This window comes from Mus pahari, chromosome 10 (genome assembly GCF_900095145.1).
Source record: "Mus pahari chromosome 10, PAHARI_EIJ_v1.1, whole genome shotgun sequence".
Taxonomy (NCBI): Eukaryota; Metazoa; Chordata; class Mammalia; order Rodentia; family Muridae; genus Mus; species Mus pahari.
This window is the reverse complement of record NC_034599.1, coordinates 99,743,679-99,756,584: the sequence shown is the minus strand read 5'-3', so window position 1 is coordinate 99,756,584 and position 12,906 is coordinate 99,743,679. Positions and strand designations below refer to the sequence as shown.

The 12,906-nt window shown below is 46.5% G+C and overlaps 1 protein-coding gene across 1 annotated transcript; it reads left to right on the top strand.

Annotated features, from left to right (window-relative positions):
- The first annotated feature begins 10,237 nt into the window (after positions 1–10,237).
- On the top strand, positions 10,238–12,623 carry LOC110328723 (IQ domain-containing protein F5-like). The gene is made up of 4 exons (XM_021208152.1): positions 10,238–10,255; positions 10,414–10,482; positions 10,552–10,641; positions 12,183–12,623. The coding sequence occupies exons 1-4, from the start codon at positions 10,238–10,240 to the stop codon at positions 12,621–12,623; spliced, it is 618 nt and encodes a 205-aa protein (XP_021063811.1).
- Positions 12,624–12,906: the final 283 nt, after the last annotated feature.

Sequence of the window (12,906 nt, the reverse complement as noted above, 5' to 3'; positions counted from 1 at the left end):
TAAATACTACTTAAAGTCGAAGTCTACCATGTCTGGATAGCTCCTCTGAGCTTGGCTCAAAATGGAGGACTCCCTTTTTCCAGCAGTGCTGCCCATTCTCTGACTTTGTTTAGGGAGCCAGACCCCCACCTGAGGAAGGTCTCGTAGCTTTTGGCAAACCTACAAATTCTGCTTCCTCTTTCTCCAATAAGAACCTGCCCAGCAAGTACCTGGGGTTCCTGGAATGCCTCTCCATACAAACGGGGTATTCACAGTTACGCTCCAATGATTTTACGTTCACCCTGAAAACTCTTCCCGCTCTCCAAGGTTCACAAAAAGCCCCTGTTCACCCCAAATAAAGTGTATGAGCACAAGCTGTTTCACTGGAGATTTTCTAAGAGAGCCATTTCAAGTATCCTCTAAGAGAGCTGTAACACTGAAATCCTCGAGACAGCCCCTAGTCCCAGCTAGTCCAGAATCCAGCTTAGTGTGCAGCGGTGCCTGGACACCCTGAAGGAGGAAATGGAGGATACAGAACCACAGCTGGTTCCCCAAAACACATACCACAGGAACCTTTTCCCTCGGTGCTGCAACACTTGCACTGAGGAAACCTTTCCCCTCAGATCTGTAACACTTAGTGTCTACTGAGTCTCCCTATATTTATCCACACCTGATAGACACAGTGAGCATGACTTAATCTGCTCAGACCTTTCACTCAGGACCAAAGGAGAACATGTTTTCTCTCCCCTCCTGCACCTGTTAGCTCCCTGGGGAAGAGTGGTCTGTGGGTGCAGTTGTAGATGTTACTCCCCCCCCCCCCATTCACCATACCTGCCTGTTGGAGGACTTCCCACCTGGGCAGAGCAGTTCCACCTAGAATAATTTCCTGCTGGAAGGAAATGTGCTCCTTCGTCTGGGGGTAAAATTGCCCAGCTCTGGGGCAGGCTTGATCAGCTTCGCCTGTATTCTTCTGTCATGGATGTTTTCCGTGAACAGTTCCTTGGGCTTTAAAGCCCTCCAGAAGCTCCTTAGCATACAATTTGGCTATCTATCCGTTCTTTCCTTAGGAACTCCTACTCAACATAAATCCTGCCATATTTGTCTTCTGTAGAAGAAAATTCTCACAAATGACTAAAAACCTGCTTCTTTTTTTTTTTTTTTTTTTGGCCACACACCAAAAGAAAATTTTAAAGTGCTGTTGACACAGTCTCAGACCTATGTGTGAAGAGGGAATCTTAACTGAAACAATGCTTTCATAAGATTGGCCTGTGGACAAGTCTGTGAAGTATTGTCTTTATTGATGATTGATATAGGAGGATCCAGTCCACCCTGTGCAGGTGACCTTGGGATGAATAAGAAAGAAAGATGAGCAAGTCACAGAGAATAAGCAACTAAGCAGCAATCCTCCATGGCTTCTGCTTTAGTTTCCCCCTCCAGGTTCCTGCTCTGACTTTCCTCAGTGGTAATGTGTGGTTTGAGAGGCATAAGATGAAAGTTGCCATTGGTCATGGTGTTTTATCATAGTATAAGAAGCCTGAGCTAAGACAGAAATTGGTACCAGGAGTGGGATGTTGCTGCAAGAGACCCAACCATGCTGTCTTTGAGGAAAGTGGAAGACTTTGAAACTTTGGACTAGAAAAGTGTTTGAACTTGCTCTACACAGAGGCTCTTGGGACGTCCTAGTAGAAGCTTAGAAAACAGTGGAGGCCCAGCTCAAGAGGTTTCGGGAGGGACGATATTAGCAGAAGACTGTTCCTGTGATAACTGGCTGATTTCCGTTCCAGTCCTAGGGACTTGCTTGATTTCTTCGGTGAAGATTTCAAGACCACCTCATATTGACTCTGTCATGTAGTTATTGCTATCCATGCTTAGACTGGTCTACAGTGAAAAAAGAGCAAGTGAAGAAAAATACAAAATGTACCTTTTAAAGAAAAGAAAGAGCAAAAACTTTATGTTGCAGCCAAGGTTTGTGCTCAAAGAGATGAGATTAAGCAGAGGCCTGATCTGTCTTACAATAAAGAGTGTCTCAGAGCAAGATCCCTTCTAGCTAAGCTGCCAACTCCTGCAAAGGCCTAAGGAATTTTCTGCTCATAGAAAGAAACAACACACAGAAGTTGCTGCTAATGTGATTCAAGGACCCAGGCCCCATCCCAAGTTGGCCACCCAACTTGGCAATGTTGCCCATGTGACAAGGAGTCAAGAATAAAGGGGTCATCGAATCTAATGCAGTTTCAGAGCACAGCCAAGGACAGGCAATGGGGTGATCTCTTCATGAGGACTCTGAGAGTACAAGAGGCCCCAATGGGTCACTGTATGAGACTGTGGAGGTGAAGCCTGCATCACATTAGAGACCCCAAGACCTTGAGCATGAGGTAGCTGCCAAAGAGTCAGAACAAAAAAAAAAATGTATGTTGCAGGCAGCAAGGTTAGAAGTGTGGGGCTATCTAAGCCCACTGACATCAGACACAGAGCTACAATTTGGCCTTTGCCCTGCCAGGGTTTGGTATTGCTTTTGTGTTAGTCTCAAACCCAGAACTAATGGCTAACTGGAGGTGCCTATTAACATATCAAAGTGGATATGTTCACTAGGTTCTCCCAGGACTGGGCCCTCCTGGCTGGCATAACTCACTCCTTACAGTGAACTCTATAGCCCAAGGGCTGGACTGCCCTTCCCCATATAATCCAGCTAATGTGGTCACATCTGTCCTTTTTACCTCTTGGCCTCTTAGGTCCGTCCTTAGACTTTGGGCTCTCCTCACCTCCTATCCCCTGTCTCCTCTTAGGGCCCAGCTCAGTTTGCTGGCCCTGTCCACTCTACTCTTCCACATGTCTCTGCCCCTGCCTCTAATTGTATTCTTCCTCATATCTATAATAAAAGCATCAACCCTTTAAAAGCAATCGTGTCTACCTTTTATTTCTTTTTCTCGTTCACTTTAGCCCAGTATCTCCTCGCTTACTCCATTCTTTTGGAATAGAGATGCATATTCTGTGCCATTATATGTTGGAAGTATATAATTAGCTTTTTGTGATTTTGCAGAAACTTGCCGTCAAGAGATTGCCTGGACGCTCTGCTCTTCTAAACTGTGTGGAGACTGTGAGGGACTATGGAGACTTTTGCAGTTGGACTCAATGTGTTTTACATTTTGATGGGGCCCCGGGGAGAAGTGGAGGGAGTGTGGTGGTTTGAATAAAAGCCCCCCACCCCGCCAGCCCCATAGGCTCAGACCTTTGGAAGCTTGGTCCCTAGTTGGTGGCACTGTTTGGGAAGGTTAGGAGGTGTGGCTTGCATACATCACTGAGGGCAGGGTTCCTTCAGCTCCCTACTTGAGGTTGAAGACCTGAACTCTCAGATGTTCCTGAGGTCATGTCTCCCTGATGTCACTCTTCCAACCATGATGGTGATGGATCCCACCCCTTTAGAAGTATTGGGGTCTGTGAATTGCCATACAAACCACTCAGACATGGATCTCAGTCAAACGAGGGTGGTTTATTGAATACCACACCCCAAGACCGATCGATCAGTGCCGTAAGTAAGACACGGGAGCTAACTGTGGAGTCAAGATCCTATAGGGTATTTTAAGTCCAAGATCTACAAACATCGTGCCAAGTTATTCCACCAATCAGATTTAGGGGTAGGGAATTTCCTTTGGAACATGTCTCTGTTGTACATTTATTCTGTTTCCATTGGTTAGGGTATTCAACTGTGGCCGGGAACTTGCTTTGTGTAACATACATGTCTTAACTAGTCAACCAAAATGGGACTTGCCTAACATTCATGTCTTAACTTGTCAATCAGTATGTCAGTTACCCATTCATGTCTTAACCTGTCAATCAGTAAGTCAGTTACCCATGTCCATGTCTCTTCCTGACAAGTAGGGTGTCAGTTCCCAGGGAGGTCTCGGGAACTTAAATTTTACTCCACTTCTACTCAAAATGGAAGTCTTATTCCAAATAGCTTCTTATATTGGTGCGGGTGTCTCTCTTCTTGTGTTAGGGTCCATCCCAGAATAGCTTATAAAAGCAAAGACCATAAAGGCTTATACCCAGGTGCAGGAAGTGCTGCTGGGTGGTTGGTTCAGGTCCAAGCTTATTGTGGGCAACTATACAAAGCAGTTCTACTGACTTCTATCATGATTGGTTTCCAGGGGCACAGAACATATTAGAATATGTAATCAACTTGGGCACGAGAAAGTTTCCTAGTAACAGCAGAAACAACATATGAGAAAATTTCCTTACAATATTAGTAACAACACAAAATGAAAGACTATACAGGTAACAGCTACCTATGCCTTAACATTCCGTCTAGGCCTTAACACTTCACCTAAGCCTTTACAGGAACCATACACCTACATAACTGCTTCACCCTATTAGTGGCCTGGGCCATGGCATTCCCCCACAGCAATAAGAAAGTAACTAATACAATCACTCTCTCTAGGGAAATGTCTGGCTTTGGGAAGCATGGAAAAGCCTGGTGCCAAGTGACAACTTGGCTCAGGAATGCCCCTGCCCAAGAGACCATGTATTCCCGACAGCTCACTCCACAGAAATGGGAGAACCCAGGATTCCAGTGTTGGTCACACGTATACCCCTCTGTAAGGAAGTACTGCCAAGATTTTCTGTCATTGATGAGAGGGTCTGAGAGAGATTCTTTAGGAAAACCAGCATAAGCCAGCCAGCTAACTGAGCCACTCTGACTGAAAACAGATGGAGCCAGACATATTATGAGATGCTGGAATTGTGAAGAAGAAATAAAGCCAATAGTTAGCTCCAGGGGGGTGGGGGTGAGGGGTAAGTCAGACTCTCAGCAGCAACAGCAGAGCAGAGAGTGAGGACCAGCACCCACTTCCTGGAGAAATCTTTTCTTAAGCATAGAATTATAAACGCACCCCAAAAGTTATCCATTGTGAGGAGAAAATGTAGGACCATCTTTTATGTGCAAAGACCCAGCAAGTTTCCAGCATGGCCTCTAAGTCATCACTGGGCTCAAGAACAGTGACAAACCTCAGGAAAAGTGACACAGGAAGCAGCTCTGTATGTCCCCAATTGTGCCGCTAGAGGAAAATCATACAAAGGATCTTTCATGAAGACAACTGCTTGGGTGATACCTCTGTAGGTGAAGTGCTTGCCTTATGTGAACGAGGACATAAGTTCCCTTCCTATAACCCACATTAAAGAGCTGAGCACACACACATAAAAGAGAACACCAGGTTGAAAGGGGATGGAGGTGGGGGGGGTGGATCTTAGAGGAGTTAGGAGAGGAGTGGGGTGGATGAATATGTTCAATGCACACTGTATACAATTATCAAAGAATAATTTGTTTTTTAAACCAGGTAGACTGACCTGTACTTGGACTATCAACACTGGGGTGATGGAGTCAGGTGGATCCCTGAGGCTCACTAGCCAGGTAGACAACCCTAATTAACAAACTATAGCCCAGTGGTTCTCAACCTCTGGATTGAGGCCCCTTTGGCAACCCTTCTTGAATGAAAGAGAGAGAGAGAGAGAGAGAGAGAGAGAGAGAGAGAGAGAGAGAAGAGAGAGAGAGAAGAGGCACATGACTGGTCCTAGGGACATCTGGGAGAGTCCAGAGTGAGCAGGACCCTGAGCCGTGTGAAGAGGGGAAAGGAGAACCAGGTGCAACAGCCAGGAGGCCCAAAAGAGAATAAACTAAACGGATCAGGTAACCAAACGGTTGGATTATATAGGAAAGGTCAACCCAGCCCCTGGGCTGGAAGTTCTGGGATAGTGGGCAGGGTATGCCAACTGGGAGGGCCTTTAACGGACAGGGGCCGAGGGATGCAGGAGAGCCAGGAGGTCAAGTCTGCTTTGATAGGTTCAGTAGGCACCTCAGCCATTCAGCTTGAGTCGAATACAGTTAATCAACCAAACTCCCCCAAATCCCCCAGAGCCTTGACCAATCACAAAGTCACCCACACCCCTAGAGCTAGAGCCAACCAATCATGGGGGAAAACAAGGTAGTCTCACACTACTCCCCCAACAGGCTTTAAATTGACCCCTGACCCGTGCAAAGTCCACACCTCTGTCTTCCTTCCGATGTATGGTGGACCGCTGCATGCAGGTTCTCTGCAGAATAAATGCTCTTCGCTGTTGCATACTATTTGAGTCTGGGGTATCAGTCTACGTGAATCACAGACCCTTACACAAGCTGTGTTAGAAGTGGCCAGCTGGCTATTGTAGGAGGCCACGGCCCCTCCCCTGGGCTACCCGAAGCCGCACCTTAAAGATGGCACCTGTTGGCTATGAAGCTTGTGGTAAACAAGTCCATATTTGGTGGTGATATGTTCCCGCTCTTCTGGTTGGCTGAGGCCGCGCACCTGGTGAGGTGACGTGGCCTGCCACGATTGGAGTGGATATGAGAGTATAGAAGGGCTTGTAGCCCGGGGCTCGGGGGGAGATGAAGGAGAGATGAAGATTGAAGCTTGCTGAATAAACTGCTGTTAGAAGAACTGGTGGTTGCGTCTTCCTTGCTGGTCAAGGGGGGGGGGGGGCGCAACAGGCTATCTCTCCCAAAGTCGGGATTTCAGAGAGCAGCCCCTCAAGGGTTTTTGAGGTCCTTTTTTATAAGGAAGGGTTAGGGTTGATAGAAAACAGCTATCAAAATAAGTGGTATTAGCACCTGGACAGGAGAATAAGGACTTGGGGCTCAAGGCGGCCTGTGAGGTAGGTAAGTACATCATCCCGGTATTTGGAAAGACGTGTTTTCATAAGGCAAAAGGATAATCATATATCATAGGTAAGGAGTTTATCAAGGCCGGGGTGTGGGCATACGTAGTAGGTCACAAGTTCAGCATAGGTTGAAAAATAGGATACATTAAGCTTAGGAAATAGAAACTTATTCTTGTAAGGTATGTAATTCTTGTAAGGTGTGGAGACTTAATAACAATGTATGACATGTGGGTCCTTAACAACAACGGGACTCCTGTTTTGGTTTCAAAGTGCATATAGCACACCAAACTTAAAACAAGATACAACAAACTATAATAACCAACATAACAAAGCAGTAAGGAAAAATCTCCCAAAGATCCCAGCTGCCGGGCCTGGTAGGACCCAGCTTTACTCCCAGCACTTGGGAGGAAGGTGGGATGTGGAGGTTTTGAGTTCAGCCTGATCCATGCGGCATAGCCAACCCCAGGCCATCCAAAATTACACAGTGAGACCCTGCCTCAAAAAAAAAAAAAAAGGTGGGGGGCAGGGAAGGAAGGAGANAGAGAGAGAGAGAGAGAGAGAGAGAGAGAGAGAGAGAGAGAGAGGAAGGAGGAAAAGAAGCTGGAGAGATAGCTATAGCTAGGTGGTGCCGTGAGCTGGATCCAGTTGGAATCCCTCCACCCGGGGGAGAAATCAGGGTCCTGGTACTCAGGTGGGCAAGGAGTCGGCAAGTGACAAACAGACACGAACACAAGGGAATGTTGAATCTGAATGTAATTTCTCAAAGTGAGCATCAGACTTATATTACAGAAGAAAACAAGGAAGTTAGGTGACACATCAGCCAAGGTACATTCAGGTCATCCGGCGCATAATGACTCTTTACACAAAACAGAAAAATGCGTACATAAAAACTGGCAGGAACCAGGCAATGGCTACAACTGAGACAGTCAGCCCTATCTAAGGTCAGCTTACTCTTAGACGCCAGGTGTGAGGGCTTTTACGCCCCAGGGACAAGGGCTTCACACCTGAGCCATAGTTCTCATTCTACTCTGTTGTTTAATCCACCATCAGCAAGCCCTTAGCAAACACCTAACTATGCTATTCTTCTGGACTTGTGAAAGTATGTACCAGGGAGGATCCATACTTGCTAACCCTTCCGTGAACAACACAATAGTTTCTTCTTAAACCACAGCCCAATCTTCTTCCTAAATCATTGTAAATTCTTGTATATGGGAGTGACTCAGCTGCTATTCTAAGTGTTTTGTGGGGGACCTCCATTTACCAGAGGAGCCCACCAACTTTCTTCTATTATGTGATGTAGTCTGCCATACATGGCTATAAGAATTCTAAACTTACTTTGTTAAACTTGGCCTGAAATTCCTAACTCTATCCAGTAAATTGTAATGCCTGACTTCTTTCACTATCTCTTTCATTACTGGAGGCATTTCCTCTGAATAAGTAACATTCTTACTAAATTCCAAGCCCAGAGTCCGCTCAACAACTGCCTAGGATATTGGGACACTGGTGAAGGCCAGGAACAATGTTTAACTTAGCTATTTGTCAAGTCATTCCTTGGGGGCACCTATAATAAAACAATATTGAAGGAAAGCGCGCAGAACCTTCCACCGACTATTGCAAGGACAAATCTGGACCATATCCTCTTATGGGACTCCAGAGACTCTCCAGGAGACCCATTTCCGTGAAACATTTTGCCTCAGGACTGCGGCCAAACTCTTGGACTTGTCATGCAGACTCCACTGGAGTGGGTGTGGCAGGGTGGTTAAGAGCACTGGCCTCTCTTCCAGATTCTACCAGACCTTCAAAGAACTAACACCAGTCTTGGATGTTGGCAAGGCTTCTCCATTGTTTTTGAGACGGGATCTCACTAGGTAACCCCCCAGCTGGCCCCTAACTCACTGCCTCTACCTCCTGAATGAGAGGATTCAAAGCCTGGGCCACCTTGCTCTGACATAGCTCTCCCTCTTTATAGTCATTTATAACACAAGCACATAAGAATAGGTATATTGACCTTTAATTTGGCTTGTTTGACAAGCACTCTTCCACGACAGTGCAGAGGCAACCTCTCTTCCAAGCTTCATGAAGCACTTAATGAGTCATCAAACTCCTGACCAACACGGATAGCCTGCTGCTCTGGGCTTCCTTGTGCTGTTGGCACTTCCTATATATCCTTATTCTGGCTGTGGTCTGATTTGTCTTGATTTCTCCTGCCTGTGGATTAGATTTATCATTTTCTACACAAGAAGCCGTTTTGCAGGTAATCTTCTACATTGGGTTCATTTAGCACACTGCATTACTGCATGTCTGCCTGGTGTAACTGCATGTCTGCCCGGCGTAACTGCTAGAGGTTATTTGATTATATGAGTGTGATTGTAGTCATCTAGACTGGTAGACAGTTGCGTTGCTGCCTCTTTTGATTTGATCAAAGTAAAACTGCCATAGACATCTGTGAGCACGCTTTTTTTCTCACTGTGGGTTGGGGGGGTGCACACTATGGTGCATGTGTGCATGTCACAAGAAGATTTTACAGACTCATTTCTCTCCTTCCACCTTGTCACGGGATCTGTGGATTGAACCTAGGTCCTTGGACTTGTATGACAAGCACCTGGCACACTGAGACATCTTAGCAGCCGTGTGTGTGTGTGTGTGTGTGTGTGTGTGTGTGTGTCTGTGTCTGTGTGTGTGTGTGTGTCTGTGTCTGTGTCTGTGTAATTTTAAGATAGTGTCTGCTATACCCAAGATAGCCTCAAACTTGGTATATGTTGCTGAGACTGAATAGCCTTGAACTTCTTATCCTGTCTCTACCTCCTGAGTGCTGACATCACAGGTAGGCAGGCACTATATGATCAAACAGCCTGTGCACACACGCTGTGAAGAGACATTTTCATTTTTTCATCTGCACCCAGGAGTGGGACTTTGAGTTATAGGGTGAATATATATATTTGGCATAATTGGAAACTGCCAAACATCTTGCACGGCAGCTAGGGTCACAATTCTGCCAACAGGATGGAAGAGCTGCAATTACTTTCTGTCCCCACTCCATTCATGGCCATCCATGTTTCTTTCCTCATTTCTCTAGGTCAGACATATTTTCAGGAGCCATTCATGAAGCTCCTCTTGCAAAACATCTGCTATATGTTTTGCCAAAAGAGCATTACTAGACCCGCTGTGTGACTGAGCTGATCCACTGTGTGACTGAGCCAAGACCCATAGATGGGAATCCCCATTGATATGTCAGGCTGCTAATTTTAATCATTTCCACCAAATCAAAATACTAACATTTCCCATCTTTATTCAAATGAGGCCGTGGTGCTTGTACTTTGATCTTAGAGCCCAACTTCGGAAATTTCCGTAGGCATGAATGGGCTCCCACTCAACTCTTAGAAGCCATGCTGGTTTCTGCATCACAGATGGCCTTATGACATCATCACTGGCTCCCTTCCTTCACTCTTCTTGCCAGCCTCATGGCTGGAGGAGTATAGACCTGAGATGATGACACCTCCATCATAACCCCAGCCATGGGGGAATTTAAGGGATTGCAGACCTGGGAGATTTGAACCATCTGTCTCCAAATATGGGCTGTCTGTATAGTGTAAGGTGTAGGCTATAGAAGGTGGATTTACAGTTGACAGAGATAAGTCCAGTGTCTAGGGATACTGGGCCACTGTGGAGACTAGGCGTGTGCTAAAATGTATGTAATTGTTCAACAAATAACCCACTCACAGATTTCTCCTTTAATTCTGGTTATAGAAGGGGAATGTTCGCTTTATCACAGATGGTAAAATCTATGACACAAAGGAAACAAGGAAACAAAAGGAAGCAAACCAGGAAACAAGGAAACAAAAGGAAGCAAACCAGGAAACAAGGAAACAAAAGGAAGCAAACCAGGAAACAAGGAAACAAAAGGAAAAGGGGAAAAAAAATCTCAGACCACCATCCTTACAAAATGTGGGACACACATGGCCCTCGAAGTTAGAGGTAAGCCCCGATCTGCTTCACCTCTGACCTATGTCACCCAGACTTACTGTGGTCTTCTCCATGTCGAACAATGTAGAATGGTCATGGAATGTGTGCACCAAACAGACTCGTGTGAGCAAGAGGTTGGGTTGCTGTCACTCAGCATCAAAAACTAACAGAACAGTCTCCCTCTCAAAAGCTGGGATCACGGGGTTGCTTTTCTTGAACTGCTTTCTTCCGGGTATAGCCTGAGACATCATGACTGGCGTGGGGAGAAGCCGCCCCAGAGAGTGAGAGCTTCGATGTGCAGAGCTGGGTAGTAGGGTGTGGGGTCTGTGTCTGGGGAACACATCAAAGCAGAACTCTTACATTCAGGATTGTGTAAGGGTGTGGGTATGTGCACACATGCACATGTACGTGTATGATTGTATGAACTAAGGTTTCAGGTTTGGGAAGTAAACCAGGCAGTGGCGGTGCATGCCTTTAATCCCAGCACTTGGGAGGCAGAGGCAGGTGGATTTCTGAGTTCAAGGCCAGCCTGGTCTACAGAGTGAGTTCCAGGACAGCCAGAGCTACACAGAGAAACCCTGTCTCAAAAAAACAAAACAAAACAAAACAAAAGGTTTGGGAAGTAAGGAATAGATGAGGTCGGGACCCTAAGTGTGTGAGGAAAGAAATTTAATATTAGGACCTAACAGAGGTCAGGAGTCGGGGTGTAGCAGGTGACAGAGAGAAGCAGAGCAAAGAAAGTCAATTTCCTGGAAGTTCCTGCTAGGAAGCCTTGCTCTCAGTATGTGGTCCTCTGCCCAAAAAGATCCTATCAATTACCATGTTCTTGCTCTAAATTGGCCAGCCAGGTTCATAGGCACCTAAGTGAGGGGCTGGAGAGAGATGGCTTAGTGGTTAAGCACACTGGCTGCTCTTCCAGAGGACCTGGGTTCAGTTTCCAGCAGCCCCATGGCAGCTCGCAACTGTCTGTAACTCTATTTTCATGGGACTTGATGCCCTTTTTCTGACCTCTGAGAACACTAGGCACATACATGGTACAAATGTACGTGCAGGCACAACACACGTGCAGACAATAAATTTTCAAACACCTTCACGAGCATGAATGTACCGCATTCTGCAAATGGGGACATGGGGACTCAGAGGTCACGGTGATGCTGGTTCACTAACTGATACGGAACACAAAGGAGAACAGAGGTAGCATGCCTTCCTGCTTCCATGGCTCATCCTCTTGCCCTGCTCAGCATTCAGGAACTTCAGAGGAAACCATGGTTAGCGATGTAGGATCAGAGCATCTTCTGGGAATATATCTTCATTCTTTTTTCATGCATATATATATATATATATATATATATATATATGTGTGTGTGTGTGTGTGTGTGTGTGTGTATGTATGTATTGCTCTGCTCACATTCTCCCTCCTCCTCCTCCTTCCTCCCCCTTTCTCTCTCTCTGTTACTGCATGAAGAGGGGTTCATTCACACAATTAAAGGTAACCTGCCTGTGGCTGTACCCCTGAAAACTAAAACCATTCCTCACCTTACACCCCACTACAGCTATCCCTACAGCGCCTATCACAAAAAGCACAGAATGCCAGAAAGATACAGGCCTGGTGGCGAGGCACCCTGGTGAGACGCACACTGCTGAGGGCTGCCCTCAGCGCATGGATCATTCAATGCTGGTGGAGGAGGATACTGGCCAAAAGACAGGAAAAGAATCGACTGATGATCCTACACGTGATGGCACAAGAAACAAGGGCCTGTGTCCTTATTCAGTCGTGGGTCCGGATGCTGAGAATCCGCCAGCATTATTGCAGGTTGTGCTATGCCACCCGTGTCATCCAGGCGTCATGGCGCTGGTATAACTGCCACACCCGTGGCTTTTTCCAGGGCAGCTATGAACTTGTAGGAAACAAACTACGTCTACAGCTTGATATCTTTCTGGGATCACAGGTTTGTCGTATATCAGACTGCATATCCTTGCCAATAAAGAACTGATCAGGTCTTCCACCACGGTTCTTTGCCGGTCCAGCAGCAAGTCCCTGCAATGACTGCAGACACACAGCACCACCCAAGCTTGCTCTGGTGACAGCAACAGCATGTGTCTGAACTCCCAAGGGCAGAGCATATGAGAGCCCTGAACCACACAGTGCCTGTGTGGCTGGAGAGTTGGGGATAAGAGTCACCAGGCTAGCCGGGCGTGGTGGCGCACGCCTTTAATCCCAGCACTCGGGAGGCAGAGGCAGGTGGTTTTCTGAGTTCAAGGCCAGCCTGGTCTACA

Coding starts and splice junctions, on each gene's coding strand:
- LOC110328723 (XM_021208152.1), top strand. Junction 10,483..10,551: donor AAACAAGGAAACAAAAGGAA/GCAAACCAGGAA, acceptor GAAGCAAACCAG/GAAACAAGGAAACAAAAGGA. Junction 10,642..12,182: donor CATGGCCCTCGAAGTTAGAG/GTAAGCCCCGAT, acceptor ACCCCACTACAG/CTATCCCTACAGCGCCTATC.